Consider the following 17,001-nt stretch of genomic DNA (forward strand, 5'->3'; position numbering starts at 1 on the left):
GTTTTGCTGTCCTGTGGGAAGTGTCAATATGCGCTTGCGTGAGGCTTTGAGAGCTCGAAGACTGAGGATACCCGGATATGAGGTGACCCGGAGACGCCCGCGGCTATGACAGGACACCCGAAGAGAAGTTGGGGGACTTTGGGCCTTTGATGTTCTCTGTGCGTAGAGCGTCACTTGAAGACCTGGGACCCCAAACTGTAGGCCTGAGGCGCCGGGACGCGGACAAAGCCCGGGACGTCCCCCCCTGTAGCGCCATGGGTGAGTGCGGAGCTTCCTGGGCTCAGAATTATGTCAGCTGTGCCCAGTTATCTGCGGTATGAAGTATTGCTGGATGGCGTGCAGATATCTGTGGATTACATGATGCTGAGATATGCCCCGACCCGTGCACTGCAGGACGGTGCACCCCCACGACCCGTGCACTTCAGGAATGTGCACCCCCCCCGACCCGTGCACTGCAGGACAGTGCACCCCCACGACCCTTGCACTTAAGGAATGAGCACCCCCCCCCGACCCGTGCACTGCAGGACTGTGCACCCCCACGACCCGTGCACTTAAGGAATGAGCACCCCCCCCCCGACCCGTGCACTGCAGGACGGTGCACCCCCCCGACCCGTGCACCCCCCCCCGACCCGTGCACCCCCACGACCCGTGCACTTCAGGAATGTGCACCCCCCCCGACCCGTGCACTGCAGGACAGTGCACCCCCACGACCCGTGCACTTAAGGAATGAGCACCCCCCCCCCGACCCGTGCACTGCAGGACAGTGCACCCCCACGACCCGTGCACTTCAGGAATGTGCACCCCCCCCCCCGACCCGTGCACTTCAGGAATGTGCACCCCCCGACCCGTGCACTTCAGGAATGTACACCCCGCGACCTGTGCACTGCAAGACAGTGCACCCCCCCCGACCCGTGCACTTCAGGAATGTGCACCCTCCGACCCGTGCACTTCAGGAATGTGCACCCCCCGACCCGTGCACTTCAGGAATGTGCACCCCCCGACCCGTGCACTTCAGGAATGTGCACCCCCCCGACCCGTGCACTTCAGGAATGTGCACCCCCCCCGACCCGTGCACTTCAGGAATGTGCACCCCCCCCGACCCGTGCACTTCAGGAATGTGCACACCCCCCCGACCCGTGCACTTCAGGAATGTGCACCCCCCTCCCCCGACCCGTGCACTTCAGGACTGTGCACCCCCCTCCCCCGACCCGTGCACTGTAGGACTGTGCACCCCCCTCCCCCGACCCGTGCACTGTAGGACTGTGCACCCCCCTCCCCCGACCCGTGCACTGTAGGACTGTGCACCCCCCCCCCCCGACCCGTGCACTGCAGGACTGTGCACCCCCCCCCCGACCCGTGCACTGCAGGACTGTGCACCCCCCCCCCCCCGACCCGTGCACTGCAGGACTGTGCACCCCCCCCCCGACCCGTGCACTGCAGGACTGTGCACCCCCCCCCCGACCCGTGCACTGCAGGACTGTGCACCCCCCCCCCGACCCGTGCACTGCAGGACTGTGCACCCCCCCCGACCCGTGCACCTCAGGAATGTGCACCTCCCGACCCGTGCCCTGCAGGAATGTGCACCCCCCGACCTATGCACTGCACCCCCCCGACCCGTGCACTTCAGAAATGTGCACCCCCCCGACCCGTGCACTTCAGGAATGTGCACCCCCCTGACCCGTGCACTTCAGGAATGTGCACCCCCCCCCCCCATTGACCCGTGCACTTCAGGAATGTGCACCTCCCCGACCCGTGCACTGCAGGACAGTGCACCCCCACGACCCGTGCACTTCAGGAATGTGCACCCCCCCCCCCCCCCCCGACCCGTGCACTTCAGGAATGTACACCCCGCGACCCGTGCACTGCAAGACAGTGCACCCTCCCCTGACCCGTGCACTGCAGGACAGTGCACCCCCACGACCCGTGCACTTCAGGAATGTGCACCCCCCCCGACCCGTGCACTGCAAGAATGTGCACCCCCCCGACCCGTGCACTCCCCCCCCGACCCGTGCACTTCAGGAATGTGCACCCCCCGACCCCGACCCGTGCACTGCAGGACTGTGCACCCCCCCGACCCGTGCACTGCAGGACTGTGCACCCCCCCGACCCGTGCACTGCAGGACTGTGCACCCCCCCGACCCGTGCACTGCAGGACTGTGCACCCCCCCGACCCGTGCACTGCAGGACTGTGCACCCCCCCGACCCGTGCACTGCAGGACTGTGCACCCCCCCGACCCGTGCATTGCAGGACTGTGCACCCCCCCCCCCCCGACCCGTGCACTGCAGGACTGTGCACCCCCCCCGACCCGTGCACTGCAGGACTGTGCACCCCCCCGACCCGTGCCCCGTAAACCCCGCCCGACCTGTGCCCTGCAGGAATGTGCACCCCCCGACCTGTGCCCTGCACCCCCTGACCTGGGCCCTGCAGGACAGTGCACACCCCGACCTGTGCACTGCACCTTCCGACCTGGGCCCTGCAGGACAATGCACCCCCCGACCTGTGCACTGCACCCCCAGACCCGTGCCCTGCAGGACAGTGCACCCCCTGACCCGTGCTCTTCAGGACAGTGCACCCCCTGACCTGTGCCCTGTAGGACTGTGCACCCACCCCCCCCGACCTGTACACTGCACCCCCCGACCCATGCCCTGCAGGACGGTGCACCCCCCGACCCGTGCTCTTCAGGACGGTGCACCCCCCAACCTGTGCCCTGCAGGACTGTGCCCCCCCCCCCGACCTGTGCCCTGCAGGGCTGTGCACCCCCCCAACCCAATGAGTGGAACAGGCTGCCACGAGAGGTGGTGAGTTCCCCTTCAATGGACGTCTTCAAACAGAGGCTGGACAGACATCTGTCTGAGATGATTTAGTGAATCCTGCTTTGAGCAGGGGGTTGGACCAGATGACCCAGGAGGTCCCTTCCAACTCTACCATTCTATGATTCTATAACCCGTGCCCTGCAGGATCTCTCCCGACCCGTGCCCTGCAGGATCTCCCCCGACCCGTGCCCTGCAGGATTGTGTACCCCCCGACCCGTGCCCTGCACCCCCCCAGACCCGTGCCCTGCAGGACAGTGCACCCCCTGACCCGTGCCCTGCAGGACAGTGCACCCCCTGACCCGTGCCCTGCAGGACAGTGCACCCCCCCCCGACCCGTGCCCTGCAGGACAGTGCACCCCCCGACCCGTGACCTGTAGGGCTGTGCATCCCCGACCTGTGCCCCCCCCCCCGACCTGTGCCCTGCAGGGCTGTGCACCCCCCCCCCCCCCCGACCTGTGCCCTGCAGGGCTGTGCAACCCCCCGACCTGTGCTCTGCAGGACAGTTCACCCCCTGACCCGTGCCCTGCAGGACAGTGCACCCCCCCCCCGACCCGTGCCCTGCAGGACAGTGCACCCCCCGACCCGTGACCTGTAGGGCTGTGCATCCCCGACCTGTGCCCCCCCCCCGACCTGTGCCCTGCAGGGCTGTGCAACCCCCCGACCTGTGCTCTGCAGGACAGTTCACCCCCTGACCCGTGCCCTGCACCTCACGACCCGTGCCCTGCAGGACAGTTCACCCCCTGACCCGTGCACTGCACACGACGACACTTGCACTGCAGGACAATGCACCCCCCGACCAGTGCTCTTCAGGACAGTGCACCCCCCCCCGACCTGTGCCCTGCAGGACAGTGCACCCCCCCCCCCCCGACCCGTGCCCTGCAGGACAGTGCACCCCCCGACCCGTGACCTGTAGGGCTGTGCACCCCCCGACCTGTTCCCTCAGGACAGTGCAGCCCCCCCCCCCGACCCGTGCCCTGCAGGACAGTGCACCCCCCGACCCGTGACCTGTAGGGCTGTGCACCCCCCCCCCCCCCCGACCTATGCCCTGCAGGGCTGTGCACCCCCCCGACCTGTGCTCTGCAGGACAGTGCACCCCCCGACCCGTGACCTGTAGGGCTGTGCCTTCCCCGACCTGTGCCCTGCAGGGCTGTGCACCCCTCCCCTGACCTGGGCCCTGCAGGACAGTTCACCCTCTGACCCGTGCCCTGCACCTCCCGACCCGTGCCCTGCAGGACAGTTGACCCCCTGACCCGTGCACTGCACCTTCCGACCCGTGCTCTTCAGGACAGTGCACCCCCCGACCCATGCACTGCACCCCCCGACCTGTGCCCTGCAGGGCTGTGCACCCCCCCCCCCCCCGACCTGTGCCCTGCAGGGCTGTGCACACCCCCCCCCCTCTGACCTGTGCCCTGCAGGGCTATGCACCCCTCCGACCTGTGCCCTGCAGGGCTATGCACCCCCTCCGACCTGTGCCCTGCAGGGCTGTGCACCCTCCCATCCCATGCCCTGCAGGATTGTGCATCCCCCCCCCCGACCCGTGCCCTATACCCACCCCCCGACCCGTGCCCTGCAGGACAGTGCAGCCCCCGCCCTGTGACCTGTAGGGCTGTGCACCCCCCCCCCCCCCCGGCCAGTGCTCTGCACCCCCCCCCCCCCCGACCTGTGCCCTGCAGGGCTGTGCACCCCCCCCCCCCGACCTGTGCCCTGCAGGGCTGTGCACCCCCCCCCCGACCTGTGCCCTGCAGGGCTGTGCACCCCCCCCCCCCGACCTGTGCCCTGCAGGGCTGTGCACCCTCCCCCCCGACCTGTGCCCTGCAGGACTGTGCACCTCCCCCCCGACCTGTGCCCTGCAGTACTGTGCACCTCCCCCCCGACCTGTGCCCTGCAAGACTGTGCACCCTCCCGACCTGTGCCCTGCACCCTCTCGACCTGTGCCCTGCAGGACTGTCACCCTCCCCCCTGACCTGTGCCCTGCAAGACTGTGCACCCTCCCGACCTGTGCCCTGCACCCTCTCGACCTGTGCCCTGCAGGACTGTGCACCCTCCCCCCCGACCTGTGCCCTGCAGGACTGTGCACCTCCCCCCCCGACCTGTGCCCTGCAGTACTGTGCACCTCCCCCCCGACCTGTGCCCTGCAAGACTGTGCACCCTCCCGACCTGTGCCCTGCACCCTCTCGACCTGTGCCCTGCAGGACTGTCACCCTCCCCCCTGACCTGTGCCCTGCAAGACTGTGCACCCTCCCGACCTGTGCCCTGCACCCTCTCGACCTGTGCCCTGCAGGACTGTGCACCCTCCCCCCCGACCTGTGCCCTGCAGGACTGTGCACCCTCCCCCCCGACCTGTGCCCTGCAGGACTGTGCACCCTCCCCCCCGACCTGTGCCCTGCAGGACTGTGCACCCTCCCCCCCGACCTGTGCCCTGCAGGACTGTGCACCCTCCCCCCCTGACCTGTGCCCTGCAGGACTGTGCACCCTCCCCCCCGACCTGTGCCCTGCAGGACTGTGCACCCTCCCCCCCGACCTGTGCCCTGCAGGACTGTGCACCCTCGACCCCCCCCCCCCCGACCTGTGCCCTGCAGGACTGTGCACCCCCCCCCCCCCCCGACCTGTGCCCTGCAGGACTGTGCACCCCCCCCCCCCGACCTGTGCCCTGCAGGACTGTGCACCCCCCCCCCCCCCCCGACCTGTGCCCTGCAGGACTGTGCACCCTCCCCCCCGACCTGTGCCCTGCAGGACTGTGCACCCTCCCCCCCGACCTGTGCCCTGCAGGACTGTGCACCCTCCCCCCCGACCTGTGCCCTGCAGGACTGTGCACCCTCCCCCCCGACCTGTGCCCTGCAGGACTGTGCACCCTCCCCCCCGACCTGTGCCCTGCAGGACTGTGCACCTCCCCCCCGACCTGTGCCCTGCAGGACTGTGCACCCCCCCCCGACCTGCGTCCTGCAAGACTGTGCACCCTCCCGACCTGTGCCCTGCACTCTCTCGACCTGTGCCCTGCAGGGCTGTGCACCTCCCCCCCCCCCCCGACCTGTGCCCTGCAAGACTGTGCACCCTCCCGACCTGTGCCCTGCACCCTCTCGACCTGTGCCCTGCAGGACTGTGCACCCTCCCCCCCAACCTGTGCCCTGCAGGACTGTGCACCTCCCCCCCCCCCGACCTGTGCCCTGCACCCTCTCGACCTGTGTCCTGCAGGGCTGTACACCCCCTGACCTGTGCCCTGCAGGACTATGTGCCCACCCTGACCCGTGCCCTGCAGGATTGGGCATCTGTTGTACCTCTATAGCTATGTTTTGAGCCGTGTTCTCTATAGGACTTTTGTGTACCTACTGCAGCCTGCCGCATAAGCTCAGGGCTCTGCTGTATGCGTGAGGCCTTGTTAGAAGCCTTTACATCTAGAATTGCGAAATACATTGGTTGTATCTCTGATGGGTGCACTGGTTAGATCTCAGCTGGTTATGTCTGTGCCCTGAGGAGTGCGCTGGTCATGGCTTGGTACATTGGTTTTGTGCTTCACTCTTTCCTGTTCTCTTGCTCTAGTCATTTCCTTACTGTCAGTAATTCTTACACCATGTTGTGTCATCCGACGTATGAAACGCTCCAGACTGTCACTGTAGTACCTGCCGTGTTTCTCCGAAAATAAGACATGGTCTTAGATTTTTTTTTTGATCTGAAAGATGCACTAGGGCTTATTTTCTAGGGATGTCTTATATTTCATGAACACCAATAGACAAAAGAAAATGTATTAACAAAATTTAGATAAAATACAGTTTATTGAAAAATGCCAATTAAAATGTAAATATATCAATTAGCCAGTAGATGGCACCACATAAACAAATAGGGAAAGGAATGAACATATAAATTACCGTAGTAACCATGAGTGGAGTATTCATCAAATGATAAAACCTACAAATTTCCAAAAGGAATTGATACCACATCTATTTGTCCAATACATGTTAGGTAAAATTCCTTTTGGATATTGTAGGTCTTATCATACTCCACTCATGGTTACTACGGTAATTTATATGTTCATTCCTTTCCCTATTTGTTTATGTGGTGCCATCTACTGGCTAAATTGATATATTTATATTTTAATTAGCATTTTTCAATAAATTGTATTTTATCTAAATTTTGTTAATTTTGTGTTAATCCTATTACTGGTTCAGTTGCATATGTTCTCATGGTGCAGAACCATATACAGTATATCACAAAAGTGAGTACACCCCTGACATTTTTGTAAATATTTTATTCTATCTTTTCATGAGGCAACACTGAAGATATGACACTTTGATACAATATAAAGTAGTCAGTGTACAGCTTGTATAACAGTTTCAGTTTGCTGTGCCCTTTAAATAACTCAACACACAGCCATTAATGTCTAAACAGCTGGTAACAAAATTGAGTACACCCCTAAGTGTACAGTGTCCATTTTAGTCGCTTATCAAAATCAGTTCTCAGACAGGGTATTTAGCCTCAAATTGACATCATTCTGATGTTTGATTTTGATATCTGATCATGTCCTAAAATGGACACTGTATAAGTGAAAATGGCTAAACTTTGCCCAATTAGCCATTTTTCCTCCCTGGTGTCATGTGACTCATTAGTGTTACAAAGTCTCAGGTGTGAATAGGGAGCAGGTGGGTTAAGTTTGGTGTTATCGCTCTCACTCTCTCATACTGGTCACTAGAAGTTCAACATGGCTCCTCATGGCAAAAAACACTCTGAGGATCTGAAAAAAAGAATTGTTGCTCTGCATAAAGATGGTAAGAAGTTTGCCAACACCCTGAACCTGAGCTACAGCACGGTGGGCAAGACCATACAACGGTTTAACAAGACTGGTTCCACTCAGAAGAGGCCTCACCATGGTCGACCTAAGTAGTTGAGTTCACGTGCTAAGCGTTGGGGCTCTTTCACACATCCGTGCACATGGTAGTGTGTTTCCACTTACTGTGTCGGTTGGCAAAACATGCTGACATGTCCGCCTCTTACCCGCAGCATGGGCCGCAAAACCTCCCGTGCACACTTATGACATCCATGTGACACATACTGGCGCCTGGGAATCAGCAGTACAGTTAGCACTGTTCACAAGCATCGGGTGCTGCAGGCATCTGTCATCATCGTCCCCTGCCGGTGCTGAGATCAGCGTGAGCAGGGGACATTGTTGACAGTTGTATTCTGCTCCCGCTTTCTGCAAGTGTAGAATAAGCATAAAATAAAAAACATTATGCTCACCTAATTCCATCAAGCCGTTGTCCCCTGTAAAAAAAAATAAAAATATAAAACAACCATAATACTCACCTGTAATCCATCTGACCGACAATTCTGAATCAGCTTCTGCAGTGGCTTGAGGAGCAGGGGAGAATGACTCGCTCCAGCGAGCGGGCCCCTGAACTGCACTGAGCTCTCTGAGTGACAGGACACCGCTCACTGAGTTCTGCACAGGTCAGGGACTCAGGTCATGGTCCCCTGGTCCTCAGCGTGTGCGATCAGATGGAGTACAAAGACAAGTGTGTCTTGCTTACAGTCAAGCTTAGTGATGGGAGTGCCATGGTTTGGGGCTGCATGAGTGCTGCCGGCTGTGAAGATGTACAGGAACCATGAATGCCAACATATACACTGTGTTCCAAATTATTATGCAAATAATATTTTCTCAGATTTTCCCAAATTACCTATATGAATTGCAGTCATTGTAATTTTCCAGTCAAATAACTATTAGAGTACAATTGAAAGGTTTTTGTACAAACTGCCTATGATAACAGTATATTTAAAAAAAAATAAAAAACTCAAACTGCACTCAAAATGCATGTTCCAAATTATTATGCACAGCAGAGTTTTCAACCTTTTCATTTTAATAAAGAACAAAAAAATGGTCATTTTTGAAATTATAAGCATTAGCAGGTTATTACAAACTGAAATCAAACAGTTTTCAACTCAAAACTTTATTCTAGGTGATGTTACATTTGCACATAGGACCCCTTGTTTGAAAGGAGCTTCTGAACTCTCTCATTCATTGAATTTGTCAGGTTTTGGATGGTTTCTGCTTCAATTGTTTTGCATGAGGACAGAATACCCTCCCAGAGCTGTTGCTTAGATGTGAACTGCCTCCCGCCATCATAGACACTCCTTTTGATGATGCTCCAGAGGTTCTCAATGGGGTTGAGGTCAGGGGAGCATGGGTGCCACACCATAAGTTTGTCCCCTTTTATGCCTACAGCAGCCAGAGATGCAGATGTGTTATGTGCAGCATGAGACGGGGCATTATCATGCATGAAATGATTTCGATGGTCCAGATGGATGGAGTGGAGGATGGCTGGTTGATGGACACCCCAAGCTAACACGGCTACGGCGCTAACGAGGAGGTGGAGTAATGTTTTGGGCTGGAATCATGGGGAGAGAGATTGTCGGCTCTTTTAGGATCCCTGAAGGGGTAAAGATCAACTCCATAATGTATGTTGAGTTTCTCAAACAGCACTTCCTTCCATGGTTCAAGAAGAAGAACCGTGCATTCCGCAGCAAGATCATTTTCATGCATGATAATGCCCCGTCTCATGCTGCACATAACACATCTGCATCTCTGGCTGCTGTGGGCATAAAAGGGGACAAACTTATGGTGTGACATACTGAAGCAGAGCATCCACTCCCTTCAGAAACTGGGCTGCAGGGCAGTATTCCAACATGACGACCCCAAACACACCTCCAAGACCACCACTGCCTTAGTAGAGAAACTGAGGGTAAAGGTGCTGGACTGACCAAGCATGTCTCCAGACATAAACCCTATTGAGCAACTGTGGGGCATCCTCAAACAGAAGGTGGAGGAGCGCAAGGTCTGTAACATCCACCAGCTCCGTGATGTCATCATGGAGGAGTGGAAGAGGATTCCAGTGGAAACCTGTGAAGCTCTAGTGAACTCTATGCCCAAGAGAATTAAGGCAGTGCTTTAAGATAATGGTGGCCACACAAAATATTCACACTTTGGGCACAATGTGACCATTTTCACTTAGGGGTGTACTTACTTTTGTTGCCAGCGGTTTAGACATTAATGGCTGTGTGTTGACTTAGAGGGCACACCAAATTTACACTGTTATATAATCTGTGCACATTGTGTCAAAGTGTCATATCTTCAGTGTTGTCCCATGAAAAAATAAAATATTTACAAAAAATGTGAGGGGTGTACTCACTTTTGTGATATACTGTATACCCGTCATATAGTGGGGCGTGCATACCAGATTTACTATGGTTTCAATTAACTACTTAAATGTACAATTATTATTCTCTGTGTACTTGGCCTGATTTCTAATATTGGTTTACCTCCAAAAGAATCGCACTCCCCAGACCTCAAACAATGACCTCCAAATCTGCATCACTGTTAGGTGCCCCTGATAGCGGTTGGCTCCCCCTGCTGACCAGAAGCAGAAAGGTACCCGATCTGTGTATGAGAGCTGCAGTGCAATGCAGCTGGAACGGCGAGGGACCTGACAATGAAGCAGATCTGAGTGAAGAGCAGAGCACTCCACAACTCTTAATTGTTTGGGGTCTGGTGAGTGCGATTCTTTTGGGGGTGTCAGCTTTCTTTGATGAAGGGTCCTACTGTATTCTTTAACTTTTTTAGCTGCCTAGACACTTTCTTATTGAAACACAATTAGAGCTTATTTTTGGAGTAGGGCTTATATTTTAAGCATATTCCAAAAAGCCGAAAAATCATGCTAGAGCTTATTTTCGGGGTAGCACCTATTTTTGAGGAAATGCGGTATTACCAGTTGTAGGTTCTTTAATGTCATGTGACCATAATCCATTCCCTTTTTGTTCCCAAAACAGATGAACAGGAAGCTCTCAACTCCATTATGAAGGACCTGGTCGCCCTTCAGATGGGAAGGCGACATCGATCTCCAGGAATTGAGGGGGTGAAAACAAAGATAAGCAGCCTCCCTAATAAACAGGTGAGCAGCCCTCAGTCTGCACAGATGGCTGAAGATGATTGTTAACCCTTTGGTGACATCTTCTGTATATGTACGGCGGGTGCAGACTTTACTGTATTTCTTGCACCCGACAGTAACTGCTGTGAGCTGGTGTGAGCGCTATTACAACATTCTAACTGCTTAAATGCTATTGTCAATCTTGACAGCAGCATTTAGTGGGTTTATTAGGGTATATTTCCAGTGTCCATTGGCCTCTTTCCTCATATCTGTTGTGACTGCAGGATGCCAGAGGATTGTTATGGCAGCCAGGGACCTACCGAAGACTGCTCCAACCACATGGCCAGCCCTTGCTGGCCATGTTTTCAAAAATTATATAATACACTGCGAATTGCCACTTCAAAGAAAAGAGGACTTGAACTCTATTGCGCCACCTATTGGAAGCAGAAATCCTACAAGTCACAATCAACCCTTTAACGAGTCGTGCAATATGACTTAGAATAAAAGCCAAATCAGAATCTCAATTTGCAGACACGGCGTTTCGGGCTGTTGGCCCTCCTCAGTGCAAAGTATGAGAACTGATTTGGCTAGATGAGAGGCTCTGGACTGGGGTCTAAGGGGTAACATTTTTCCTTGTGGAGAGTGACACACCGGCTCTGGCATGCCAAGGTAAGGAGGCTTATTCTCCGTGCAATGCTCCTCTGGGAAATTTAATAAGCAAATTGCCTCTATAGAGAAAAAGAGGACTTGAACTCTATAGCGCCACCTATTGGAAGCAGCAATCCTACAAGTCACAATCAACCCTTTAACGAGTCGTGCAATATGACTTAGGATAATGGCCAAATCAGAATCTCAATTTGCAGACACAGTGTTTCGGGCTGTTGGCCCTCGGCAGTGCAACATATGAGGATTGATTTGGCTAGGTGAGAGGCTCTGGACTGAGTTCTAAGGGGTATTAAGCCATAATACACTGCAACACTAAAGTATTGCACTGCATTACAAGCAATCGTAGCTTCAAGACCCCTGAGCTGACCATTAAATTTAAAATGTAAAAAATAAAAGTATTAAAAATGTATATAAAGAACAACAAATATAAAAGTTTAAATCACCCATCTTTTTCCCATGATGCAAATTGCTAAATCTAAAAAAATATGTACTTATTTGCTGTCACCATGCATGCAATTGTCTGAACTAATAAAATGTAACAATATTTATCCCATGCAGAGTACACCAAAATGGCAGAATCACTGGTTTTTTTTTGTCATATCACCTTGCAGAATTGAATAGAAAGAGCTGAGCAAGTCGTTTTGACTCCAGAATAGGGCCAATAAAGACTGCAGCTCAAGATTTCATTACAGCTGAGTCAACAATAAAGCATGCCACATCAGTGATGCAACAGTCAAGGACCTTGCCGGAAAGTCCTTTAGTACGAACATGGGATAGACACTGTAGGAGGCGCTGCAGTTGGTTGGGGAGGTCACTGCCTTTTCGTCAGGAGGAATTTCTGATAGGATTGAATCTGGAAAAATATTTAGATTTGAGAGTCCTCAGTAGTTGATACCTTTTAATGGCTAACTGAAAAGATGGTAACAAATTGCAAGCTTTTGAAACTACTCAGGTTTCTTCATCAGGCATAGTAGAACACAAAATCAGAAGAGTCACATATTTATACACAACAGGGCACAAGAATAATGCAATAGATGAGACAAGTGATTTAAAGCAGAACTATTAATATGGGAGAGGGATAAACAGTTGTGGCCGTAAATATTGGAATAGTTCATAGATAAGGAATGTGAAAGTTTTATTATTCTGTGATTTAAAGTCTGGTCCAGGATTGTGATGCCCCCACAGGTTTGAGGAGCACATTCCATAGTTGATGTAGAATGACAAATCCATGCGACACATTCATTCCTACTCTGAAGGTGTCAAAGGTCATCATGAGTTTATATTCCCAAGCTTTTCTGTCTCTCTGAGATTTGAAATTACCTTTTAATACTAGTAATTTCATGTCCGTGATGCTTTGATCAGGGAAACAAAAATGTTTTGCCACAGGTAGATCTATTCTTTTTTCTTTTACTCTGTGGCAATGTGAATTCATCCTTGTTCTAAGTTTTTGTCCTGTCTCCCCAACATAGAGGCCCCCAGCAGGACATTTGGTACATATAATGAAATACACTACATTAGATGTGATGCAGCTGAAAGTACCTGGGATCTTGTAGTCCTGATGTGAGTTGGAGATCTTTATCTTGTCTGTGGTCATTATAAACGGACAGGTTTTACACTTTTTCTGGTTGCAGGGAAAGGTTCCTGTAGCTGGTGGAGATGACAGGGAGCTTCTGACAATGATGCTTCTTAGATTTGGGGGCTGTCTGAAATACAGAAGTGGGGAGGGTCTGGAAATATGGATTGTAATCGGACATCTTTTTGTAGTAAAGGTTGTAGTTTCTGTGCAGCTCTCCTTAGCGCCTCCAGATTTGTATTGTAGGTGACTACTAGAGGCACCCGGTTGCTTTCTTCTTTAGTTTTGTAATGTAGGTGGTGATTCTTTGATATTCTGGTGGCTCTTGTAATCTCGTTCTTGGATGGTAGCCCTGCTTCAAAAGGGTCTTTCTGAGGCCACCAAGGTGTTAGTCTCTATTCATAAAGTTGGAACATATCCGATTGTATCTGATGGCTTGGCTGTAGACAATAGAGTTTTGAATGGAAACTGTCCCATTTAAGTTATGTTGGACGGTCGATTGGCTTCCGGTACAAGGATGCCTCTCTTTCATTGTTCTGTAGCTTGATGATGTGTCCAGAAAGTTAATCTTAGTACGGGAATAGTCGAGTGTTGGGTTGATGATGGGATGAAATCGATTAAAGTGTTGATGGAACGTCTTCAGCTGTTGCTCAGACTCAGTCCAGATGATTAAAATGTCGTCAATGTAACGATAGTAGGCCAGAGGCCTGATGGGACATGAGGACAAAAAGTCACTTTCAAGCTTGGCCATGAAAAGATTTGCGTACTGTGGAGCCCTTTTACTTCTCATCGCTGTACCAGTCTGCTGTAGATATGTTCTTAAATTCAAAGTAATTGTGGGTGAGGATGAATTGTGTACGTTTCACCACAGAATCCGCATCAGTTCCTGTATTTTCCATGAAGATTTTGCAGGCATTTTATCCATCCTGGTTGTGGGATATTAGAGTACAAAGATTCTACATCCATGGTGGCCAGGATGGTTCCTTCTGGTAGAGGACCTACTGCTGCTAGTTTATTTAGTAGGTTAGTTGTGTCTTGAATGTAGTTGGGTGTATCCTTTACCAGTGGTTTAAGAACACCTTCTACCCATCCAGAAACTTGCTCAGTAAGGGTGCCCACACATGAAATAATTGGTCTTCCTGGATTCCCAGATTTGTGGATTTTGGGGAGCATATAGAATGTCCCTATTCTTAGACTCTCTGTTATCAGGTCATTGGCTCTTATGGATTCATCAGGTAGACAAGATACCAACTTGTTTAGTTCCTTGTATTAGTCCTGTGTAGGGTCAGACTCCAGGTTTTTGTAGTAGCATGTGTCCACCAGTTGTCTGTTTGCTTCCTTCATGTAGTCTGATGTGTTCATCATCACTATTGCACCACCCTTGTCAGCAGGTTTAACGATGATTTCTTTGTTGGTTTTCAAAGATTGTATGGCCTTTCTCTCCTGGGCACTGATGTTGGATGCTTGTCTCCTGTTTGTGTCCATGATGGTGGATTTATCAAATGTTTGAAGGATTGAAGCTGGGAATTAGTTGACTTTTTTGAGCTCCTATGGGTTTTGCTTCCACTGGCCATATACTTATGTGCATTGGTCACTTGGATTTTGTTTTTGCTTGATGAACAAAATAATTTCTACCTGTTATTGCAGCTTAGCCCCCATTAACGTGATAGGGCTGAGCTGCAAAATGACACTCTGCCTGTACGCAAATGTGGAACCTCTTTTGGTTACGAAAGCCACCAACCTCCACCTTTTATCAATTATTAAAATCATCTGAATCTTTCAGTGCCCGACTTTGATATATGAACCTGCTTAGAGTTAGGACACCCACTGAGGGCCCCTCTTTATATCCAGAATGAAATAGCTCTACATGACTCACCCCATTCATATCAATGGGCCCTGTGTAATAATACAGTTTTCCTGTAGAGGCCGCTGCTGTGTGGTTATCTGTATTTTCCCATAGTGATAGATTCAGGTTATTGGGGGGTATCCATGGGGTGGTGCTTTCCCATTGTGAAGAACATCTCAATCATTACCAAATGACCATAAAATAGAGTTGTGTATGTCGGTAACCTATGTATGTATTTTTTTTTTCCTTCTAGAACGATGTGAGGATAAAGTTTGAACACAATGGAGAAAGGCGGTGAGTGACATGACTTCATTATTATAGACCCCTTACCCTACCAGGAACACATGAGATATGGATGTGTAGTCAGATTGGCAAATGTGACCAGTTGTGACTCATTCAGTTGTATGGAAAGGCTTTAGAAAGTGGTCAGGAATTGAAACACCAGGGCACAAATGCCCACAATCCCCAGTTTTGTGAACACAGTTTTGTAATCTCTGTACAGGGACAAATTAATATACTTTGTGTCCCAGTTTCACAACATTTTAATATCTTTGCTTGCTTTCAGTGAGTGAACATTGAAGGAACCTTCTAGTTTGACCTATAAATGTGCCATTATCTGAGGAATGCCTGGCATAGTTAGCTGGGTTCCTCCTTTTCATGCTTTTGCCATGGGCAGGATATTGGTGTCTCAGCGGCAGAATAAATGAAAAGGAGCCCCCCAGGTAACTACTATGCATTGCCCAGATAATTTTTTATTTATTTATTTTTTTTATACTGTTTGTTGCCTTTGTTAACCTACCACCCTTGCAATCTATCAGCGGTGGTCGCTGTCCTAGGCAACATTCGCAGCGCTTGCAGGCTGTTTTCTATAGAGCTTGTAAGCACTGCTCCAATACTGCAGAGGCAAAGCTGCCTCTGCTAGCAACATTGGAGAGGCCACAGTTCAGACTAGCGGCGGTAGCATGCCGTTGGTCTGTACTGTCAATCTTCAGGAGTGCACCTGTATTCCCCTACAAAGAGGAAGCCAGGAGGAGGCTGAGGAGTAGTAGTACCTGATAAAACCCCTTTAAGGGAGGAGTCTGATCACAACAGAAAATGATGGAGTTGCGCTATGTGCAGTTCCCCAGTATAATTGTGTAAGGTCACCATAAGGCCTATTAACCATAATGATATAGGGTAGCTGCTTGCTTCTAGTTTCTCGGCTCTCATTTGGTTTCCTCCTGGCCGAACACTGTCCCTTCTTGTGAGCAGACATCTGTAGATATCATGTGGCCTGTCAGCAGTGTGTAGAACATAAGCCTCACCCTGTGGGGTCTTTCAGCCTCTCCTGAGATTTTATGGCTTCCCCCATGTTAACACTTGCGAGCCGCTGTGATGTTGTCATTTGGTAAATTATAGTTTATCCATGTCTGGCCCTGGTATGTACGCAGCACCGTCAATGGCCTAATTGTGAACCGGCTCCGTCTGATGCCTCACCTGAGTTTCCCTCGTCTTAAGGGTCTCTCATTTTTCAGACTGGAGCCTGGAAACACTGTGGCGACTGCCAGATCTGACCACAGCTATGTGAGATGGCCTGGGGCTGAGCAGGCAGGATTTCTAGGCTCTCAGTGCTGGCTGAGCTCAGGCCACGAGCAGCGAGCACAGCGCTTCCTACCAGAGGTGGAAGGTTCAGCCGACGATTAGCAAACACTGGCGCTCTCTGTGCCCCGCTCCGTACTCTATATCCCAGGAATGTCCCTGGTGGTTTTCTCTCCTTCCAGAAAAACGTATCTGTTAACATCCTAATGAATCTCCAGAGCCGTCCACATGACAGCCCGTAACAGGCATTCAGATAAGTCTCCTAGAGGTGCCAGCAATGTTCTGGCCAAACACCCAGAATGTCAGACGAGGCCTCTCTCCGCGTCTGCTCCAGACCCAAAAAACATTTCTGATCCAGCCGCTTTGTCTTGCAATCATTAATATTTCCCACACTTGGGAAAGGAAGAGCTTTGGGTAGTTGCTAAAAATATCAATAAGTTGTACACAATGGGGCAAAACCGTCTGCTAGAGACACGAACCCTAATAATGATCTGATCTTCCTTTGCTGTGCAGGGGAAGGTGAGCTATTGCTCCCGCATATCAGCCATTTTAGATTGCGGAGTATTTGCATTGCATTGGATAGGGTCACAGTATTGCCCCGTGAGTGGGCAGTA

The 17,001-nt window shown here is 52.0% G+C and overlaps 1 protein-coding gene across 1 annotated transcript in view; it reads left to right on the forward strand.

Annotated features, from left to right (window-relative positions):
• Positions 1–17,001, forward strand: part of MAP3K3 (mitogen-activated protein kinase kinase kinase 3) — a 47,046-nt gene continuing 30,045 nt past the window's right edge. The window contains exons 1-3 of the mRNA XM_073683077.1: positions 1–258; positions 10,627–10,748; positions 15,063–15,103. Of these exons, the coding sequence (XP_073539178.1) occupies positions 150–258; positions 10,627–10,748; positions 15,063–15,103 (272 nt within the window). The 5' untranslated portion in view covers positions 1–149. The remainder of the gene's footprint in view (positions 259–10,626; positions 10,749–15,062; positions 15,104–17,001) is intronic.

The sequence above is a fragment of the Phyllobates terribilis genome, unplaced genomic scaffold (assembly GCF_046119375.1).
Source record: "Phyllobates terribilis strain yellow unplaced genomic scaffold, ASM4611937v1 Scaffold_5__5_contigs__length_657084704, whole genome shotgun sequence".
NCBI lineage: Eukaryota > Metazoa > Chordata > Amphibia > Anura > Dendrobatidae > Phyllobates > Phyllobates terribilis.